This window comes from Lolium perenne, chromosome 2, assembly GCF_019359855.2.
Source record: "Lolium perenne isolate Kyuss_39 chromosome 2, Kyuss_2.0, whole genome shotgun sequence".
Classification (NCBI taxonomy): Eukaryota; Viridiplantae; Streptophyta; class Magnoliopsida; order Poales; family Poaceae; genus Lolium; species Lolium perenne.
Window position 1 is genome coordinate 299,318,900 of NC_067245.2, and position 21,570 is coordinate 299,340,469.

The 21,570-nt window shown below is 43.3% G+C and overlaps 2 protein-coding genes and 1 long non-coding RNA gene across 3 annotated transcripts; 1 reads left to right on the top strand and 2 right to left on the bottom strand.

The window, feature by feature from the left end:
• Positions 1–7,282: 7,282 nt before the first annotated feature.
• LOC127330659 (uncharacterized) lies at positions 7,283–8,351 on the bottom strand. Its single transcript, XM_051356793.2, has 3 exons — positions 7,979–8,351; positions 7,768–7,839; positions 7,283–7,662 (listed from the first exon to the last, which is right to left on the bottom strand). Exons 1-3 carry the CDS (start codon positions 8,273–8,275, stop codon positions 7,495–7,497), a joined length of 537 nt encoding a protein of 178 aa, XP_051212753.1. The 5' UTR covers positions 8,276–8,351; the 3' UTR covers positions 7,283–7,494.
• A 1,709-nt stretch (positions 8,352–10,060) lies between these two features.
• On the bottom strand, positions 10,061–11,201 carry LOC127330657 (uncharacterized). Its single transcript, XR_007869381.1, has 3 exons — positions 10,960–11,201; positions 10,474–10,678; positions 10,061–10,342 (listed from the first exon to the last, which is right to left on the bottom strand). It is a non-coding gene; the product is annotated as an uncharacterized lncRNA (long non-coding RNA).
• A 1,612-nt stretch (positions 11,202–12,813) lies between these two features.
• On the top strand, positions 12,814–14,224 carry LOC127329412 (uncharacterized). Its single transcript, XM_071825201.1, has 3 exons — positions 12,814–13,336; positions 13,412–13,637; positions 13,712–14,224. The coding sequence occupies exons 1-3, from the start codon at positions 12,827–12,829 to the stop codon at positions 14,152–14,154; spliced, it is 1,179 nt and encodes a 392-aa protein (XP_071681302.1). The 5' UTR covers positions 12,814–12,826; the 3' UTR covers positions 14,155–14,224.
• Positions 14,225–21,570: the final 7,346 nt, after the last annotated feature.

A 21,570-nucleotide genomic window follows, 5' to 3' on the forward strand; every position in this document is an offset into this window, starting at 1 on the left:
AGAGCCTCACGCGTAGTTGATCCGACACTGAGGCCGGTCCTAGTTGTGCCAAATATCGGCCTACGTGCTCGATGGAGCTGGAACCATCTGATCCACTGAATTTGGAGAAATCAGGGAGCCGATATTTAGGTGGTAGCGGGATCATTTCGTAGTCGTCGGGGTACGGCTTGGAATAGCCGATTGCCCTCCTTTTCGGCACCATGCTAAACTGGTCTCTCAATATGGTACTAATCTGATCCATTGTCTTGGCTGCAGGAGTTGAACTACGAAGATTCGCCGGGGTGGCGTACTTAGCCAGCCATGTTTGCTTTTCCAGCTACGAGCCAAGCTGCAGGAGCTGAGCTGCGGAGGTTCGTCGGGGTGGCGTACTTAGTTAGCCACGTACGCTTCTCAAGATGCATTGTCGACGTCCCTCTGTTTTCCCGAAGTCACGATGTTGTGGCACGGTTTGTGAGCGCCCGATTACCGCAACCGGCACATACGTGCACGTGTACCCGTGAGGGATCTCCTTAGGCGCCTCAAGCAAGAACTGGCGATCACTAGGGTCACCACCGATCTTGTAGACGACGAATGCCGGTGAAGTCGGCATTTCGGTGCCGCCAACGCAAATGGCAGCGGTGGACGGGACTGGAGTGGCAACTCTCCTTGATGCGTCCCGAGAGCTGGTCCCGACGGCGAGTGCGGTGCCTCATGATCTCCTGGATCACGCGAAGAGCGACACGCTCCAACGTGTTTACCGGGTTCTCGAGTGGCGGTGTAGCGAGTGAGCCACCAAGTAGTTGATCTCCTGCCGCAGGGACCTGGTGCGTTCTTCCGACGGGGCAGAGAGGTCTATCCCATCGAGCGCACCATTAGGCGAGAACCCCTTCCACCTGATGCCATGTGAACGGGTTCTGTGGAAAGAGCCGACGAGGTCGGCTTCGAGGATGACTTTGATCTCGTCATACTTCTTCTTGAGCTCGTCGGTCAGATCCTCGTACGTGACTGGCGTGCCGTCCGCCATCTCAGATGTAGATGGCGATGTGGTTGATGTAGAAGCTTGTCCCACCGGGCGTGCCAGAATGTGTTGCGGTCAAAACCCACCGGCGGGCAGCGACGGGCAACACCGTAGAGCCGGGAACAACCTAGGGCTGCGGCTGGCCGAGGTCCCTCCGAGCGACGGCCCGCAAAGCCTCTGGTACACACGTCCGATGCTGATGCAAGGGCGTGCCACCTGACCTATACCTGGTCAGGAAGGTGATGGAGATGCCTCGCTTAGTTTCTGCATGGAATTCACGTAAAAATTAAATACGAGCCTCGATCGGCTCTCAGGTTATCCTGTGAATCGGCTCAAGGAGCCGATCCACCCATGATTCGTACGAGGTGCACGAATATATGGTGGTCCTGCTTGATCAAGATAAAGCTAATGAGATCTACGACGATTTAGGGTTTTCACCGCATAATCGGATCATCCTACTCAGGATTGGGCCTCGCGGCCACGCACGGTGATCGTAAGCCGATCCTAGACAAGGCCTAAAAACCAACACGAGGTTGATCCCCGGAACATCCTGTCTAGGACTAGCAAACGACACCCTACGTGCCGCTGGATCCTCCCGCCCTTTGTAAGGCCTAACTATTGCAGATATTAAACTAATCCTTGATGAACAAGGAGCAACCGTAACGGATCGGATCTACTAAATAATGATCAAGCGGGGTGCCGCCCCTACACCTAAGATAGGTGTAAGGGCGGCTAGATATGCAAGGGTTGCACTACGACAGCATGTTTAAACGAAGAACAATGCTAACCCTAACACATCTATGATAACTACGTTGCTCGCCATCAAAAAGGCTTCAGTACGAGCAACGCATGAACAACATAAAGCTTGTGCTGCCTAGATCGCAAGATGCGATCTAGGCAGCATGGTGCTTACCGGTAGAAACCCTCGAGACGAAGGAGTTGGCGATGCGCCGAGATTGATTTGTTTGGTTGAACGTTGGTTGTTGTTTATTTCACAAACCCTAGATACATATTTATAGTCCAGGGGACTTTCTATCGTGGGAATAATCCCCACCGTGCACGAGACAAACTCTAACTTTTAATCTACGATGCAATCTACTATAATTAAAGATACACGGGCAATCTAGCCCAAACTCTTCGTGCAAGGCCTCTTCAGAGATCTTCCATGTGTAATCTTCCAAGCCCATCTCCCTTACGGCCCACCTCCTGATTTGACCAAAATCTGGTGATAACAAGGTGTTGCACCCATTCACAACGGCAGAGGGCTAGAGGTGACTCACACTTGATTTTGCCACGGGCAGGTGGCTGGCGGTCTAGCTGAGTCGGGCACTAGATGGACAGTATAATGTACTCATGTCACTTTGTTGTTCCGTATCTCATTGGAGGAAGGAAGCAAATGAACGCACGGGTGCGGGGTAGTGTGGTGGTCGTGTGTGATGCGCCGAAGACAGAGGCGGAGCTACATAGGCCTTGTACGGTGCACATGTATTAGAGTCATGGACCAGCTTTTAAACAAGCGTACACAAGTCTCATTTCACCCTAACTTGAATACTTGATGTTGTTGTGCACCATGCTATTCTTTTCTCTAGCTCCGCCCCTGGCTAGGCTATGTGGTCAAAGGAGGATTGTGCGGCCGAGATCAGAACGGTGCGTCAACATTTACATATGTGATGGTCCAATCGAGTGTGGCACGGCGGAGAAGAAAGATGATGATCCGGTCTAGAGTGGCTTGAAGGCAGGGCTATGTACGTGGCTCGCCGGGTGACCGCATCGTGGGCCTTGTGGATCAACAGCTACCACGTACATATACCTACGGAGTACGGACTAAGTACATGCCATGGCTTTCTTTTTTTGCAAATTAAGTACGTACGTATGAAACATGGTGGATATTTCTGAACGTACATGTGGGCACACATATTATTGATGGCATCGTTCTTTACAGCAACCAATCCAGAGCTAGGCCTCGAGCCCACTTGTCGTGGAGCCACCGTGGCTGCTATCTACTGGCCATCCTTAGCGCGTATCACCGATTAGCTAGAATTATTAACTGACTGACTGACAAACAGAGCAACCATATGGACAGAGGCACGTAAGCAGCCCCAATACCGTACACATGAGCTTTAGAAGAAAAAAACTATACGTACACAACAGCTATATAGCGGAGCGCGAGGTGTGTGTCTCTGACTTCCCTCTCCAACGGCCAATTAACCTCTGGCCGGGTCAGTTTGATTTGTTTGTTTCTGGAATTTATAGTGTGTGTGAGGGCGCCATATTCAAGTCTTAATACGTTTGATTGCTCGCATGCCATGCTTTAACCTCATCTTTTCCATAGATGGTGACAGTATCTCCACTTACCATACCATCACCACGGCGCATCTACAAAACCGAACACAAGACATACCACGACGGCGCGTGAAAATATCACCATGCCGCCAGAATGGCTAAGACCATGCATAAATTACCACCTCTCACCTACCATCATCATGTAAGTCGGGCACCAGGCCTACCACGACAATGCGCGCAAATACAATTATGCCGCCAAGGACGATGAGGGTGGCTACCACCATGGATTACCACCTCTCACCTACCACCATATCACCGTTCACGAAGCCAGACACAATGCCTACCATGATGATGCACGCAAATACCACCATGGTGTCGACGACGACATTGGCCACACGACGGTTACCACCATTAAAACAACCAACACTGTGATGAAAAATATGATCAAGAGGACAAGTGAGTCGTTGAGAAACACGTTACAATACACCCAAATGAACTCCCACATACGCTCGAGTTAAAATATACTAGCAAATTTTTATCTATCTGTTTACGTTCCGTCGAAATGAAAAACTTACAACACGAGAGTTGTGTGCAATGATGAGATGAAGCTACTCCTTACAAGGTCGACCGTCTGCGGAGAATTTCACAAAATTCTCTCAAAAAACTCTAAACATGAACACAACATTTATGAGTTGTAGGCTTGTAGCTAACAAAACTCAAAACCTATTGTCACAATGGACTCATACCACCAACACCCATCCTTTTCATGTATAACTTATATTGAATCGGAGCATGCATACTTTTGTTGATTAGAAGAGAGTGGGTGAAAGTCTCTAAGGGAGAGTGCGTGGAACCAAGGTACGTGCAAAACCTTGCATCGCCAGAGCGCACAGATCGAGCTGAGAACAGGGTTGACTTCATGAAAACGGCCGATTCGAACGTTCCTTGGGGCCTGGCCAAGGGTGCTTTTAAAACCAGTGCTAGGAATCCCAAGCAACCAATAAATCTATTTTCGTTTCCCCAGCCAGGACTTGGTGATGTGACCCACCGAACGTGCCTTTGGCAATCTTGTGATGCGTCAAATGTGTGCATTTCCAGGACATGTTTTATAAAAAAAGCATACATAATACATGAACACGCATCCACCACAATGAACTGTCCAGATCATTGGAGATTCTTTGGAGTACCCTGACCATGATCCACCATACATGCATGCACAAATGCACTGCTATAGTAAGTCTAGACATGTAGCAACGTACTTATATGGCAATATGTCTAGTCTAGCAACAAAAGGTGCCTTCCGGAGATGACTACTCTCTCTAGTACATAATACTTTCATAGAACTCGACGGGAATTATGGAAAAGAGGGAGTATGATTTAGCCTCACGCCATGTTCATAACAACGGGCCGCCAAACCATGCTGGTATGCCATTGCTGCCACTTTTAGCTCGTTCCTAAGGTGTTCATAACTACAGTCATTTTGCTCGCTTGTAAAATCTGGAAAGGAAAGGAACTCAAAACTCTTCAACAATAAATTCTGAATGCCTTCGATTTTGGCGTTTCCCTCCAGACAATAAAATACGAGGGAAAACAATTCGGTTATGGCTGGTTTTAAGCATCTTGCGGAAATTACAAGACGGCAAATTCGTTTTCCTTTGTACATGGTCTTAATCATCTCTATGTATGCTTCTCCTATATCAATATATCTGCCTACTTTAAGACGATGCAGCAAAGCTTGGGCCAATTTATTGTAGGGAGACATGTTGGGCCACTATTGGGTGCTGGCATAAGCAAATGAGCCAAATAGAGGACATTTTACCAAAATCTAGCACCCCCTACCCAAGCTACACATAGCTCCTCCATTGTCCGCCAAGTTCTTAGCGCTGGCGAGGATCCAGTCCTTCCCTTCCTCCCTGATCTTTTTTGTTTTTATGGCGCTGGCCATCACCTTGTTTGCTTCTCCTATATCAATATAAGACAAAAGTTTTTTTGCCCGTTTCAAATAAAAGCTCCTCCATTGTCTAGTCAGCCTCACAAACGCAAGCTAGATAGAGCAGCTTGAACCCTTTAATATTTTCATTTCAACTTCAGTTAGTGAAATTTTACGTGGTTATTGGTTTTTCTAATATGTACTTTTTTATTGCTCCATCCGTTCACAAAACTGCAACATCCACTTCGCCAATGGGATATGCGCGTCAGTCAGGGAGGCATGGTGCCTTTCAGGTACATCAGTGTTTTCATAGTATATATCTCTTAGGTTCTTTTAATGCATTATTTTTAATATAATAAAATTAATTATTTTTAATATAATAAAGTTTCAATATAATAAAATTCATTAGTTAAATCATCATACTTGTTAAGTATATACCATCCAACTTAGCGAATTTACATTCAAATTCTTTGTCCAATTCCTTTTGAGAGGTGATAAATTGCTTTAGCATCTCTCGTGTTTATCTTCACGCCTGATGGAAGGTGGAATTGCATTGTTAACCTTTTCTTCCTTTGCTTTGATTATTTTCGTAAGGGGTCAAAATTACCGATACTCATAGTAAGGCCTGAATCATTCAACACAACATGTGTAAATTGCATAGAATCCTACTTGGATATCCTAAAAATATTTCTGAAAAAATACGCGCAAACTAGAACACATTTGTAGTTCAAAATTGAATTAATTTTGGGAAATCAACCGAAATTCATTTGAATGGGCGAAATTAGATAGAAAGAGAGAGAAAATTCTTGATATTAGGTAATTGAACATCCAATATTTTCTATACTTTGTGTAAAAATTTGTGACATGTCATTTTGCAGCATATTTCTTCACACTTGATGTATTAAAAAACCACTTTTTGCATTTAGAAAATGAAATAGAGATCAAACTAAAGTTGGAAACTCTTTTGGCACTATTAATGGGCATGCTAAAATGCACCTATGTGTCAAATATGATCACATTATCATGAATAATTCCATGTATATGTCAATGACCTTTGCCCTTTGGCTTGAAGTTTATGAATTTTCACACATTATAGTCTATTTTGTCAAGGTATTTTTTACAGAGGAAGTTTGTAGGGAGTTTTTCCTAGAAGTTAGTACACCTAAAAGGATTACATGCCAAAGGATTGCATTTTGAATTTTTCTTTTTTTTACTTTATATGGTTTTTTATATATAATCGGGTCATTTTTTGGCACAACTATTTAAAGCATGGGTGTGAATCATTTTGTTTGGCATAACTATTCAGATATTAAAATGGGTTTTGGTAATTTCTAGGATCAAACTAGAACTCACTTGTAGTTCAAATTTTATATACTCTCGAGAAATCGATCGAAATTCATTTATATGGCTAAAAGTAGCTAGAAAAGTTATAAATTTCTTAATGTTTGGTAACTGGCTATCCAATATGGTCTACTTTGAGCATGAAATAGAAAGGTGTATTTTCTCACTATATTATCTCACTTTCTTGACAACTCTGTTTTTGTAACTTAGAAAATGAAAAAAAATGGGCACTTTATCAGGGGCAAGTAAATTTGCATATTACTATTTATGTTAAGATCATGCATATAATAAAAATATGGCTCTGTAGCAAAAAGTTTGATTCCTGATAAGTTTAATTATTATTTCGTTTCCCGAGTTAAAGAGCTCTAGAAAAGTATAAATATTTGTTTTAGTTGAATAAATAAAATAAAAATTCAAAAGTATGCTCATCAAAATATAATTATACATTTACTATTTTTTTTAAACACTGGGCAATGTGGATCCTGCCATTCGTTCACTATCAAGCCTAATTAAGATGAACACGTGTCCGAGTATGTTGTTGAGTGTTTTATGTTTGCCTACTGCCTTGCCAAAAGTCACGCCCCCAACCGCGTATGTGCCGAGTATTTTATTTTTGTTCCGAGCCTTTTTACCTTGTCATTCGGCAATGTCATGGATTTCCTAGTGCCCAATAAAATGCACTTGGTGAGGTGGCTCTTTCTAGTGGTGGGAAGTTCATAGGGATGTGAAAGTGGGATAATCAAATCCAGATTTATTAAGACGGAAAAAGAAAGTCTAGAGTCTTGAATGAAAGTCAAGTAAAGACAATGTCACGTATCCCACATGTCCCACTTCTACATCCTTCAACTCTTTGGCATCTAGTTTTATCATAACACAGCTAGCTCGATCGGACAAGAGAGGGATGTACGAACTATCATACTACATAACTGAATCAACTTCTTAATCACCCTATGTAGTCTATCAACATTGATAGAGGGACCAAACAAAGCCCTTTCTTCCTCAGATCATTACACTCATACAGCTGCTTCTCATTGCTTTTTCCAGCGCTGATCATTTCTTGAGCCATCGCAGTCAACTGCTGCCGCGTATCCGCCTCGAGAAAATACTTGGCCTGCAACGTTTCAAGAAGACGCAATTTGTAAGGAAAACGTAGAACATACAATTAACAACTCAATAAAGATGTTAAGACATGACATGGGACTGTTCACGAACATACCAGCTGGGAATTGTTCATCTCTTTTGCATCCATGGTTACCATGGACTTCATAGACATATGCATGCTGGCTAGCTGTTACAACAAAACCATAATCATGTTAGACCTAGAGAAAGGCTATATTTGTAATGCTATTTATAAAGCAAGCTAGAACTAAGCACATAATTCGCAAAAAAAAAAATAGAACTAAGCACAGAATTCCTTTCTTCCAGACCTTAGGGCCAGCTGCGGAGGAACAAGCAGTGTCCTGCAAAGAATAATCATCGTCGTCTTCGTCAGAGCACACCATGTCCGACGTGAAGAAAGAGTCGTCGCCCAAGGAATCGAAGGAGGAAGAGAAGCCAGAGGAGAAGCTACTCTCAGAGACTCCCCCTCCCTGACGATCCGTCTCCTGGTGGCTGTGCGCTGACGACGCCAAAAGGCCCGCGACGTGCATCGCCCAGCTGCTCTCGCCGGTCGACACGGACGCCGGCTGGCTGATGCACGAAGTGTGCGATGCTATATTCTCCATGGTTTATGAGCAGCTAGTAGTGCAAGGGTGAGCTATGTATACTGGGCGTTGTGGTGTGGATGGGGATGCCTCGATACGGCTTGCGTTGCCCTTATATATCGCAGCTCAGTGGCTGTGGCTCCAACGACAAGGTGGAAGGAGTGGATATGAATACAGACAGGTAGATGGCAATGAACTGTATGTCAGACGACACGGGGCCGTTCATTGAAAAATGTCTCTACTACCGGGAATCTTCAAGTTGTACCTTGTTTTCCTTAATCTATTTGCAATGATCTCTTAATCTAGAATTATTCGGCAGTACTACCTAGCCAGTAGTATACCGTATACAGTATGATTCTGATGGCGACTGTTATTATTTATTCTAGTCTCTGGTGATTGGATAGAATGAAGGAGCGGTTGGAACGCATACCAAGTCCAGAGACATAGAGCCAAGTTCAAGTTCAGACGCGTCGAATCATTCTGCTGTGCTCCTGCACTTCACCTGTTGTAGCTCTCTCGGCCTATCATTTTAAATTTCTCTGTGTATTTTTAACTGCAACTTTTTCGTTAACTAATGCAGATTAGTGGTTGATTAGGATGACCTTGTGGCCACTGACGCTTTCCGGGCAATCATGGCGAAAAGGTGCCATGCCCATGCGGATCGCAAGATCAGGACGAGTCTCAGTCAATTAGTAGGCTGAGTAGAGAGGTATCCACATGTACTAGAAAAAAGTAGAGACATATCATTGCTGCCGTTGATAGGTCGATCAGGCTCCTTTGAAAGTTCGAATTAATCCGTCCTGGTCCATCCGCCGTCTGGCACGTAATGTAGTCGTGCCTAATGCGATCCTGCGATGATCACGATTAGGCAAAAGGATCACGTTTAGGCGCGACGTATGATCCGATCGTCACCGGCCTGAGACAGAGTAACGATGCTTGTTTTCTTGCCGCGCGTGTCGCGACCGTAGCCACAGTTTTTCGTGATGTCCGAACATCAGGAAGCATAGAATTTTTGTACGGCAATTCACATGTGTTTGCTGCTATTTTCTTTTGTAAAGAACCGCAGTTGATTTTATGAACATTGAATATATGCACCTTCCCCCGCCAGATAAGATGTAAAAAACATCCTTGCCTCTTTGGTTCGCAGGATTGTAAACACTAGATGATTCCCCGCGCTTTGCTGCGGGACTTGTTGGAAATATATTTGGATAATATTTGGTTTTAAAACTAACCTTAGAATTGCGGGTATAAATGAAGCAACAAAACTAATGCTTCGATATGAGATATGAGATGTAAAAATGGAAATAGTTGGTACTTAATTTATTTGATATTTTACAATATTATCTTAACGAACTATTTATTGAATATAAATAGTATGATAGTGCGAAAAGTTTATTTGGACTTGATGTGGTGGGTGCCTTATTCGTTGATGACAATCTAGACATGCGGGGTTCCTTGCTTCATGTACTCAATGATGTAATTTTCAGCCTTAAGTCGGTGAACCTCGGGAAGCCTTGTGGTGCTTTTGAAAGTTATACATGTTGGTTCTTTTTCAGCTTTCTTCAATTTTGCAATAGCTTCCATGTACTTGTGTAATGAATGTGCGGAAACTCACGAATGGTAGTAACGCTGAAAGTTAATAGAAACAGACAAATATTTAATTTGTTTATGCGTGTGTGATTTATTTTTTTTGTACAATAACAATGGGTAAATAAGGACAGTTAAGCATCGCAAAGATATGGTGGTCTGGTGGCAAGACATATGAAATAATAAGAAAAAATGCAGGCGAGGTCAATATACACAAAATTGATCAGTGGAAACTTGAAAGCGCTGAAAGCAAAACTGAAAGTCGGGTTCATTAATAATATCCATGCAGGTACATGTGGATGCAGTGGAGGACATAGCTATAGTTTGCAACAGTTGTTTGGTATGTGGATGTTTCTCAGGCAGAACATAAGTTGATCACTGCCGTTATTGCCTATTATCAGTCCAGGAAATATTATGTTTTTTTTTTTGCGGGTCAGGAAATATTATGTTGTCGTAGGATGAAAAGCTTCTTCACTTATTGGTCGCATACTCCTATATGTTCTGCATGAATTGTAAGTAGAATGGTAAGAATCGTATTTGATGCAAGGAACCATTGGCAAACAACTTATCTCGGAATAAAATATTAAATTTGTTAGAAATATATTAAGTTCTATACTATTTGTAAGAAGTACCTATGATATGCCTTATGAAGATTGGCTTGACTGTTGCTCCTCGTTGTTGTTTGCCACAGTGTTGTTGTCTGGATTGCTTCTGAAGAGAAGATCTGTAATTATAAATTGTAAATTGTAAAATCTGTGAATAACGTACCTATCTTTCGGCGAGCATGTGTATGCAGCGATGAAGGGTTAAAACACACTGTTCGGCGGGAAAGACGTCCTGCACGTTAAAAGGTAGAAATACAGTACAGTTAAGTGATGTAATACAGGTAAGTGATGTAAAACATGGAGGCCTTTGCATGAAAAAAAAAACTAAATTAAGAAATAAGGGATGAAGTTAGGTGCGTATGTAGCATGGAAGGATGTGGATGAACCCTGTAGGTAGGAATTGCCTATGCAGTTTACCAGCAGTACTCGTGGGATGAAACCCAGATGAAAGACATGGTTGATGTAAAGTTGAGGAAATAGGCAGTATAGAGAGATTGGGAGGGTGCTGCTCACCAGCGGCAGGTTTGCTCCTTGGAAGAACCCCGTCTGCAGTGGGGAATGACGATAAAGAATACAGGGGATGGTGGAGCACGAATTTAAAAGGGGGATGTGCGGGAACTCGTCGCATTCCTCCATCCGTTTCCGATTCGAACGGAGATTCGTGGGAAGAGGAAGCATGTGTACCGTCAGGAGGTTCATTGGGAGAGGAAACTGAAATCTTCAATGGCTGTGTTAGATGGGGAATTGATGCGGACTCTATGCTACCGTGGAGAAGACAAACAGTTAAATGCAAAGAGGAAGTACAGGGCTGATTGTGGGCTTATGGGAATGGGCTGCTTTCAGTTTTTGAACACAACGACTGGGGGAATGGGCTGCTTTCAGAACGATTGGGCTGCTTATCGGGTGTACGTGAATTGATACGGAGACGAAGCTAATCGAACTGACGTGGCTGTAACGTTCAGGTGACGTGTACTGAAACGGACGGGAAAAGTGAGATCATGTGACGTGGACAGCTTGCATGCTAAGAGAATTCATTTAGTGGGTTGCTCCTATTTAGGTATTATAGATGCAGGAATAGAAAACACATAGAAACTAGGTGATTTCCCGCGCGTTGTTGCGGCTATTCACTACAGGAATGGACGCATGCGCCGACGGCCAGCTGCCCTCGGTGTAGCCACGCCTGGCCCTCGGCGTATGGCGTCGGCGTTTAGGTCCCTCGGCATAGACAATATTGCCGTCGACGTAGCCCGGCCCTCGGCGTTATTTACAAATTCGAATTTCCTTTTTTCCAAAAAAAATTCAAAAAAAAATTCGAAAAATAATACTTTTTTATAGAGTTTTAAAAAATTTCAAATTTTAATTTTTTTACAACATTTCTTTTTTTTACTTGTTTATCTTTCACCCATACACTTTTAACTCTAAGTACACTTAATCTTAGGTCAAATTACAATCATGGTTAAACTTTCCAGTCGGTCACCCATCCTCACACTACTCCAACCTCAGCACGCTTAACTTCTTGGTTCCGTTCGGATGAGCTTCCCTTAGGGTGTGTTCGGTTGCAGAATTTGCTGGAACGGGATGTCACGGTTCCATTCCTGGACGCCATCCTCGCGTTCGGTTCTGGTATAGGATGGAATGGAGTGATTCCACGAAAGCGAATATTCGCCAGAGATGCGGAACGCACCCGTCCGCCCAAATCGGCCGAACGAGGTGGAACCGAGTGCGATGGAAAAGAAAAAGAAAAAATCGCGCTGCGGGTCTCACCCTCCCTCCCTATTCTCACCTTTCTCTCCACCCCGCACGGTCGCCACCTCCACCCCGCACGGTCGCCGCCGCCTCCACCCTGCGCGGTCGCCGCAGCTCGCACCCACGCCGGCGCTGTCCCCAGCACTCGCACCCACGCCGGCGCCGCCCCCACCACTCGCACCCACGCCGGCGCCGCCCCCACCACTCGCAGCCACGCACGCAGCGGGCGGATCGAGCGGGAGCAGGCCGGTTCGAGCGGGAGCAGGCTCCGCGGGGACGGACGAGGCAGAGGCTGGGAAGGGCGGGACAAGGCAGGAGCAGGCCGGAGCACTCGATTTCGAACCGGCGGTCGCAGATTTCGAAGGTGAGCACTCCATTTGGATCGAAAATCTGACCCAATTTTGTTTCCTCTGCCTTGAATCCAAAAATTGCATGAGTGCTGTGAAATACATGAAATTTGTGCACAATATATGCTGATCTATGATGCTGCTCGAATTTATGATATGAAATACATGAAATTGATGAAAAGTTGCTATGAACTGATTGAAATTTCTTGGAAATAACAGAGTATAAATTGTTTGTATGCATGTATATTTTTTATTAGCACTGTATGAATTGTTTGTATGCATTGTAGATGGGCAAAAGCATGGATAAAAGGAAAAGGCTGATTAGGGGAGCTGCTGTTTTTGTTGTTTGGGCTGCGATTGTTGTAGCTGTTCGGGTCTTAAAAAGAAAGAGAAGACCACGTATTTCCTATGGGCCAATGCATGAAAGAGATCGAATGAGAATTGATTATCTCACTAGTAAAATATGGCACTCAGATGTGACTTGTATAAACATGTTGCGGTTTAACAGAGCTTCTTTCTTTAGGCTGTGTGAGATAATGAGAGAACGCAATTTGCTAGAAAATACTGTCCATTTATGTGTGGAACAGCAAGTGGCAATGTTCTTGCATACCATTGGACATAATTTTCGAAATAGAGTTGTTTCAACAAATTTTGGTAGATCGTTCAGCACAACTAGCATATATTTTAGGCAAGTCCTTCATGCCATTGGTGAGCTGCGTAATGAATATATCAGGCCACCTTCATCGGAGACCCCAGAAAAGATAGCAGGAAATCCTCGGTTTGACCCATATTTTAAGGTATATACCAAAACCATTACTTACCTACGTAGGATTGTATTCACCCATAGTATTGACATTTCTTCCACTATATAGGATTGTATTGGAGCTATTGATGGTACACATGTGCGAGCATCTGTTGTTAAAGATGTGGAAGATTCATTTCGTGGTAGGAAGCCTTTTCCTACTCAAAATGTGATGGCAGCGGTAGATTTTGACCTCCGGTTCACATATGTGTTGGCTGGGTGGGAGGGGACAGCCCATGATGCAAACGTTTTAGCTGATGCATTAGGGCGTGAGAGAGGCCTGCAAGTACCAGAAGGTAACAAATTGACTTACATATGATTGTCCCTATATTGTCCAAAAAATTGTCACCAACTTGTGTCTTTTTTATAGGAAAATATTACCTAGTTGATGCCGGATATGGAGCCAAGCCTGGCTTCATCCCACCGTTCCGTAATGTGAGATACCATTTGAACGAGTGGGGCAACAATCCCGTCCAAAATGCGGAAGAACTTTTCAACCTTAGGCACTCATCTCTACGTATAGCTGTAGAGCGAGCTTTTGGATCCCTCAAGAGAAGATTCAAGATTTTAGATGATGCCAAACCGTTCTTTCCCTTTTCGGTACAAGTTGACATTGTTGTAGCTTGTTGTGTTCTTCACAATTATGCACTATCCCAAGGAATTGATGAATTCATCTTACCGGAGGTAACTTGGACCGCCCAACCAATCCGGTCACAAACTCAGCAAGCAAGAGACCATAGAGCCACAGTTGACCGTAGGCAACAAATTGCTACCCAAATGTGGGCGGATAGGCAGATCATGTATGGTCATTGAGTGCGTCAAAACCATGTATTTGAAGTGTTATTTATGTATGCATTCGTTGTATTGAAACCATGGTCCGTTTTATGTATTGAAACCATGTATTTTTGAAGTTCTACATCATATTTATGCTCCTATTTCATTGCTGGACAGTATGGTCCATTTTGTGTATTGAAATCATGTATTTGTGAAGTTTTACATCATATTTATGCTCCTATTTCATTGCTGGACAGTATGGTCCATTTTGTGTATTGAAATCATGTACTGGTCAAGTTTTACATCATATTTATGCTCCTATTTCATTGTTGGACAGAAATGGACAATTTTGAAAGCACCGATGCAAGTGCGAGCAACACGCAGGGTGCCACTGTGAGCATCACGCAGGGTACAAGTGCAAGCAACACTCAGACTGCAACTGGGAGCAAGGCCAAGTCAGTAGTATGCTGGACCAATTCTATGTCCACCATGATGCTTGGCTTTTTGGCTGACCTTGTGGCTAGTGGTAAAAGAACATCAAGTGGTTTCAAGCAGTGTCACCACAACCAATGTGCTCAGGTTCTGAATGAACATTTCAAGCTATCATTGAATCATGAACAGATTAGCAACCACCTCAAGAAGTGGAGGAAGATTTGGGGCAGGCTGATCCAGTTGAAAAATCTGAGTGGAGCTCTATGGGATGAGGATACTTACACTATTCGACTTAGCGACGAACACTACGCAGGGCATTGCGCCGTAAGTTTTATCTATTACATGCTATTTACTACCATGAAGTTATCTGTACTATGTGCTTCTCACTTGTGCATTTTTTGTAGAACAACAAACCTGATATCCCATTCTTGAATACCCCAATTGAGCACTACCGTGCAATGGAAACAATCTTTGGGTCCACTACAGCAACAGGGAAGTATGCCAAGTCTGGGAATGACCCCTTGTCTATCGATCTTGAAGATGAAGGCCAACAGAGTGAGCTGAACACATCGCCAAACATGGGCGAGTCGGCTGGCAAAGCACCACCGAAGAAGAAGGCCAAACTTGTGCATAAGGAAGATGATCCATTAGTCACCACTCTCCAAGATGGGTTCAAGATGATGGCTGAAGCTCTTATCAAGTCAGGTGGAGATGGTGATGATGTACCTGATGGCTTGTGGGATGCGTTGGATGAACTGAAAGGATTTAAAGATGAGCACATGGCTCATTATTATGCTCATCTAGTTGAGAGGCCCAAGATTGCAAAAGCATTCATGACTCTTAGCAAGCAAAACAAGTTGGTCTGGGTGAGTAGGTTCATGGAGAGGGAATTTGGAATGGTCTATAATCTGAATTGAAGTGATGGTATGAACTTCAATTACCTTTAGGCTATGTTTGGTACCTATTATGATATATGGACTGTAATGATGTAATGCCCGTAGGCAACTATGCTTTTGGATAACTACTACGCCATGAACTAGACATTGTTGAAATCTGTGGCATGAACTAGTATGTCATTCTTTTGGATGAATGTTGGACTATTTGGACTACTTTGCAATGAAGTTGGACTAGTTGGATGACTATATGTTATTTGATTTGAAATCTGTGTTGTGTTGTTCGAATATACTTGTTCATTGTGAATATATATTTGCTGATGTTTATTATTGAAAATATAGGCAAGGTGCTGTCAAAATTTCGATTAATATTGTGATAATAAAAATCGCACACAGCAGTGGTAAGCTCACCATTCCTGTTAAAAAGGTGACCACATGCCACTTCTAGCCATTCCATTCTCATCCCATTCCAAAACCGAACACATGGATGGAATGGTTCCATGACAATTTTTTGTCGGAACCGAACACAAGGATGGAATGGTTCCATGACACTAGAATGGAATGGTTCCATTCCATTCTCTCCCATTCTACAACCGAACACATCCTTAAAGAATTGATACCTTGCTGATAATAATAGCCTATCAACCCTATTAACCCTTGGACTGTGATGTCACAACTCATTATTTTTGAATTCTAAACAATTACTTAAGTAAACAATAATGAATATATAAGTAACAATGATTAATAATATTGAATTCAAATAACAATAAAATGATATTATTTTTTGGTTTTTTCTCTTTAATATGGAATAATTAATATCTTTAAATCGAAAAACTGAAATTCCATAAATAATATGTCTAAATCGATCAGAAAAATGTGAGGAATCTAAATATAACATCCATATCATCATTTGAACCTAAAGATTAGAGGAATCCAAATATGATGTCCAGTTTGCCATCTGGACAAAACGGCCCCCTCAGGAGATGCGAAATGGCCGTACCGAGCGCGCTGATGCACTGTTCGCCAACACGCTAAACGGAAAAAAATTAGCACATAAAGTGATGTGCTATATACCTAAAAACATTTTTCGAGGAATTTATTGAGCGACGGAAAGTGTATCCCTATTTCAAATCCGGTCAGTTTCCAGCGGATTCGGCGGGACACCGCAGGAAGGCGCAGGGATTCCCAGATAGCTTGCGCGCACATATGGCACGTGATATGTGGTGCGGAGGCGGTGTCCTACCACTATGCGGAGATCTCGCGCAATACTAAAATACGTCCCATGTAGCTGCTTCACAAAAAAAACTCGTTTTAGCACCCCGAAAATGAAAAACCATCGCCCATGGGTCGGATTGGAAATCCGCTCGCGGGGCCATGCCTTCCTTCACAGGGACCACGCACGTGCCAAATATGGCCTCGTTCCGACAAACTATGCGGTGTCGCACGCCGTTTCCTACTCATTTGCCCTAAAATCCATAGAACTCCGGACGTGATAGCCCTGTTTGTGAAGGGTTTTCCAAAATAATTACCGTATTCTAATTCCGACTTTTGGAGTGGTTACCAGGACACATGAAATGATGCCATGCGGCTCCAACGGATTTTCTGACTTCGTTTAAATTGTCATTTGGCCAAAACGGACCCCCACGGAGATGCAGTATTGTCGTACCGGGCGCGCTGGTGCACCTGTTCACCATCACGCTAAACGGAAAACATTTAGCACATAAAATGATGTATCATAGACATAAAAAAAAATTCCCGGAATTTATTAAGCGACGAAAAGTGTACCCCTAGTTCAAATCCGGTCAGTTTCCAGCGGATTCGGCGGGACACCGCAGGAAGCCGTATGGATTCCTGATGGCGTGTAACACACACGTTCGTTGGGAACCCCAAGAGGAAGGTATGTTGCACACAGTAGCAAGTTTTCCCTCAGAAAGAAACCAAGGTTATCGAACCAGTAGGAGCCAAGAAGCACGTTGAAGGTTGATGGCGGCGAGATGTAGTGCGGCGCAACACCAGAGATTCTGGCGCCAACGTGGAACCTGCACAACACAACCAAAGTACTTTGCCCCAACGAAACAGTGAGGTTGTCAATCTCACCGGCTTGCTGTAACAAAGGATTAGATGTATAGTGTGGATGATGATTGTTTGCAGAGAACAGTAAAACAAGTATTGCAGTAGATTGTATTCGATGTAAAAGAATGGACCGGGGTCCACAGTTCACTAGAGGTGTCTCTCCCATAAGAAATAGCATATTGGGTAAACAAATTACAGTTGGGCAATTGACAAATAGAGAGGGCATGACAATGCACATACATGACATGATGAGTACTGTGAGATTTAATTGGGCATTACGACAAAGTACATAGACCGCTATCCAGCATGCATCTATGCCTAAAAAGTCCACTTTCAGGTTATCATCCGAACCCCTTCCGGTATTAAGTTGCAAGCAACAGACAATTGCATTAAGTATGGTGCGTAATGTAATCAATAACTATATCCTCGAACATAGCATCAATGTTTTATCCCTAGTGGCAACAGCACATCCATAACCTTAGAGGTTCTTGTCACTCCTCCAGATTCACGGAGACATGAACCCACTATCGAGCATAAATACTCCCTCTTGGAGTTACAAGCATCAACTTGGCCAAAGCATCTAATAGTAACGGAGAGCATGCAAGATCATAAACAACACATAGATTGATAATCAACATAACATAGTATTCTCTATTCATCGGATCCCAACAAACACACATGTAGCATTACAGATAGATGATCTTGATCATGATAAGCAGCTCACAAGATCAAACAATGATAGCACAATGGGGAGAAGACAACCATCTAGCTACTGCTATGGACCCATAGTCCAGGGGTGAACTACTCACACATCAATCCGGAGGCGACCATGGCGGTGTAGAGTCCTCCGGGAGATGATTCCCCTCTCCGGCAGGGTGCCGGAGGTGATCTCCAGAATCCCCCGAGATGGGATTGGCGGCGGCGGCGTCTCAGTATTTTTCTCGTATCGTGGCTCTCGGTACTGGGGGTTTCTCGACGAAGGCTATTTGTAGGCGGAAGGGTAGGTCAAAGGGCGTCACGAGGGGCCCACACCACAGGCCGGCGCGGCCAGGGCCTGGGCCGCGCCGCCCTGGTGTGTCACCACCTCGTGGCCCCACTTCCTTTCCCCCTCGGTCTTCTGGAAGCTTCGTGCAAAAATAGGACCCTGGGCTTTGATTTCGTCCAATTCCGAGAATATTTCCTTACTAGGATTTCTGAAACCAAAAACAGCAGAAAACAGCAACTGGCTCTTCGGCATCTGGTTAATAGGTTAGTGCCGGGAAATGCATAATAATGACATATAATGTGTGTAAAACATGTGAGTATCATCATAAAAGTAGCATGGAACATAAGAAATTATAGATACGTTTGAGACGTATCAAGCATCCCCAAGCTTAGTTCCTACTCGTCCCGAGTAGGTAAACGATAACAAAGATAATTTCTTAAGTGACAATGCTACCAACATAATCTTGATCAATACTATTGTAAGCACATGTAATGAATGCAGTGATCAAAACAATGGTAATGACATGAGTAAACAACTGAATCATAAAGCAAAGACTTTTCATAAATAGTACTTAAAGACAAGCATCAATAAGTCTTGCATAAGAGTTAACTCATAAAGCAATAATTCGAAGTAAAGGTATTGAAGCAACACAAAGGAAGATGAAGTTTCAGCGGTTGCTTTCAACTTGTAACATGTATATCTCATGGATAGTTGTCAATCATAGAGTAATATAACAAGTGCAATATGCAAGTATGTAGGAATCAATGCACAGTTCACACAAGTGTTTGCTTCTTAAGGTGGAGAGAAATAGGTGAACTGACTCAACATAAAAGTAAAAGAAAGGTCCTTCAAAGAGGAAAGCATCGATTGCTATATTTGTGCTAGAGCTTTTATTTTGAAAACAAGAAACAATTTTGTCAACGGTAGTAATAAAACATATGAGTTATGTAAATTATATCCTACAAGTTGCAAGCCTCATGCATAGTATACCAATAGTGCCCGCACCTTGTCCTAATTAGCTTGGATTTACATGGATTATCATAGCATAGCACATGTTTCAACCAAGTGTCACAAAGGGGTACCTCTATGCCGCCTGTTGATGTCTACGGGAGCTTCTATTCTTGTAGACAGTGTTGGGCCTCCAAGAGCAGAGGTTTGTAGAACAGCAGCAAGTTTCCCTTAAGTGGATCACCCAAGGTTTATCGAACTCAGGGAGGAAGAGGTCAAAGATATCCCTCTCATGCAACCCTGCAACCACAAAGCAAGAAGTCTCTTGTGTCCCCAACACACCTAATAGGTGTACTAGTTCGGCGAAGAGATAGTAAAATACAGGTGGTATGAATAAATAGTAGCAAGAGCAACGGCACCGAGAAAAGTGCTTTGCCCAGACGATAAACAAGCGATAGTAATGCAGAGGTAACTTGTGATAAAAACAGTAAACAAGCAGCGATAGCAGTATTTAGGAAACAAGGCCTAGGGATCAGACTTTCACTAGTGGACACTCTCAACATTGATCACATAACAGAATAGATAAATGCATACTCTACATTCTTGTTGGATGATGAACACATTGCGTAGGATTACACGAATCCTCAATGCCGGAGTTAACAAGCTCCACAATTCAATGTTCATATTTAAATAACCTTAGAGTGCATGAAAGATCAATTCGACTAAACCAAGTACTAACATAGTATGCACACTGTCACCTTCACACTATGTAGGAGGAATAGATCACATCAATACCATCATAGCAATAGTTAACTTCATAATCTACAAGAGATCATAATCATAGCATACGCCAAGTACTAACACGGATGCACACACTGTCACCATTACACCGTGCAGGAGGAATAAAACTACTTTAATAACATTACTAGAGTAGCACATAGATAAATTGTGATACAAAACACATTGCAATCATAAAGAGATATAAATAAGCACTTCACTATGCCATTCATAACAGTGAATAAGTATTCTGTGAAATATAGCCTAAGAGACCCACACGGTGCACACACTGTCACCTTTACACACGTGGGACAAGGAGTCTCCGGAGATCACATAAGTAAAATTCACTTGACTAGCATAACGACATCTAGATTACAATCATCATCATATGGATCTCAATCATGTAAGGCAGCTCATGAGATCATTGTATTGAAGTACATAGAGAGAGAGATGAACCACATAGCTACCGGTACAGCCCTTAGCCTCGATGGAGAACTACTCCCTCCTCATGGGAGACAACAGCGTTGATGGAGATGGCGGTGATGTCGATGGAGGAGCCTTCCGGGAGCACTTCCCTGCTCCGGCAACGTGCCGGAACAGAGACTCCTGTCCCCCAGATCTTGGCTTCACGATGGCGGCGGCTACAGAAGGTTTCTGCGGGTTTCGTCGAACGTATCAGGGTTTTCGCGACGGAGGCTTTAAATAGTCGGAAGGGAGGCGTCAGAGGGCTTGTGGGGCCACCACACCATAGGGTGGCGTGGCCAGGGCCTGGGCCGCGCCACCTGCATGTGTGGGGCCCACAAGGCCCTCCTCTGGTGGCTCTCGGGTGTTCTGGATGCTTCCGGGCAAAATAGGAACCTGGGCGTTGATTTCGTCCAATTCCGAGAATATTTCTTTACTAGGATTTCTGAAACCAAAAACAGCAGAAAACAGGAGGCTGGCGCTGCGGCATCTCGTCAATAGGTTAGTTCCAGAAAATGCATAAATATGACATAAAGTATGTATAAAACATGTAGATATCATCAATAATGTGGCATGGAACATAAGAAATTATCGATACGTCGGAGACGTATCAGCATCCCCAAGCTTAGTTCCTACTCGTCCCGAGTAGGTAAACGATAACAAAGATAATTTCTGAAGTGACATGCTACCAACATAATCTTGATCATACTATTGTAAGCACATGTAATGAATGCAGCGATCAAAACAATGGTAAATGACATGAGTAAACAACTGAATCATAAAGCAAAGACTTTTCATGAATAGTACTTAAAGACAAGCATCAATAAGTCTTGCATAAGAGTTAACTCATAAAGCAATAATTCAAAGTACAGGAATTGAAGCAAC